General features: G+C 34.7%; 1 protein-coding gene across 1 annotated transcript; it reads left to right on the plus strand.

Moving 5' to 3' along the window:
• Positions 1-366: 366 nt before the first annotated feature.
• LOC104103249 (uncharacterized) lies at positions 367-1,188 on the plus strand. The gene has a single exon (XM_009611137.4). The coding sequence runs from the start codon at positions 510-512 to the stop codon at positions 1,056-1,058; it is 549 nt and encodes a 182-aa protein (XP_009609432.1). The 5' UTR covers positions 367-509; the 3' UTR covers positions 1,059-1,188.
• Positions 1,189-1,531: the final 343 nt, after the last annotated feature.

Below are 1,531 nucleotides of genomic sequence, written 5' to 3' on the forward strand. Positions count from 1 at the left end.
GATGTTGAGTAGAAATTTATGTGTAAAAATTTATTAAAATTAAAAAAATAATAGATTTGAATTTATAACTTTAAAAATATAATGAGTTTAATATTAAAAATCTTAAAAGTTGAACTAATAGAGTTTAAATCCTGAAACCAATGAATTAAAATACTTCTCCTAAAGCTGGATCTAGAAAATCAACACCTCCTCCTTTAATAATTGAACCAAAGGAATATTGAATCAACTCGTAATATCCGTGGTCCGATCCCCCAAACGTGTCAACTTTAACATAAACATTATAGAATAACATAAACGTTATAGAATACTTCACTGCATCCCTTTCCTCTATATGAAGGCCCCTATATATATAAACCACTCATATATTGCCTTCACATAAACTCACATCTCTACCAACTCACCTCAAAAGCTCTCTTTCATCAATTCTCTCTCCTTACTTCTTAAGTGAAGAAACAAAAACCCACAGAGCAAAAAGAAGTCTGCACCTGAAATATAGTATATACAGAGAGATGGATCAAAATGTACCAGTAATGGCAAAAAAGTTCTGGAAAATAGTCCGAGTGGCTTTTTTCATGCTAAGGAAAGGATTATCAAAGAGAAAACTAATGTTTGATCTCAACTTATTAATGAAGCGTGGCAAAATTGCAGGCAAAGCCGCCATTCAAAACCTCATATTCCACCATAATAATAATACCTGTCCTTCCTCTACCTCATCTTCCAAAGAGTACTACGAATTCAGCTGCAGTAACAGCCCTGCTTTTCACCTTCCCTTTAACCTTAACAAACGCAGTAAGCACAATCGTCACCATGAAACTGACGGCGACGTTTTAATGGTTAATGCTGCTGTTTTGAAGGCGTTGGAGATGATTCAGAGTGAAACGGCGTCGCCTGCTTTGCCTGGATTCGGGAGAACTCCTACGGTGAGGCAATTAAGGGTAACTGATTCGCCGTTTCCTATAAGAGATGGTGAGGGTAACAGTCACGTGGATGAGAAAGCTGATGAATTCATTTCAAGATTCTACAAAGATTTGAGACGAGAAGCTTCTGCTTTTGCTTAATGTTTTTTAAAGATTTTGAGAGTTTCATGCATATAATTGAGTCCACTCCTGTGCAATAAACAAGAAGGACGTTGTATCTTACACAGTTTCTCTGTGTTAATTGGTGGAGTAATGGAAATTTTGTCGCTTCCATTCTGTCTCTCTGAGTTTTTTTTTAAAAGTTTTCTTTTCGGGGTTTTGAGGAAATTATCAGTAGAAAATATAAAAGAAAATAATGCTAGTATATAAATGTGATGGTACCGTCCCTTAATTTTCATTCATTTTTATGACATTTTCAAGGCTGAAGTCCTGAAATTTTGCATCCAAAAAATTCTCTCTTAATTAAATTGTCGAGTACTCGTTACCTTTTCTTCTCGAAAATAAGAAAAGCAAAAAGTTAAATTAGAAATCATTACGTACTCCTACAAGTTAAAGTAAAGCATATTGAACGAGGTTAGCAAGTTAACATTTATTCCTTCCTTCAAGCCCAAGGG

Source organism: Nicotiana tomentosiformis, chromosome 6 (assembly GCF_000390325.3).
Source record: "Nicotiana tomentosiformis chromosome 6, ASM39032v3, whole genome shotgun sequence".
Lineage (NCBI taxonomy): Eukaryota > Viridiplantae > Streptophyta > Magnoliopsida > Solanales > Solanaceae > Nicotiana > Nicotiana tomentosiformis.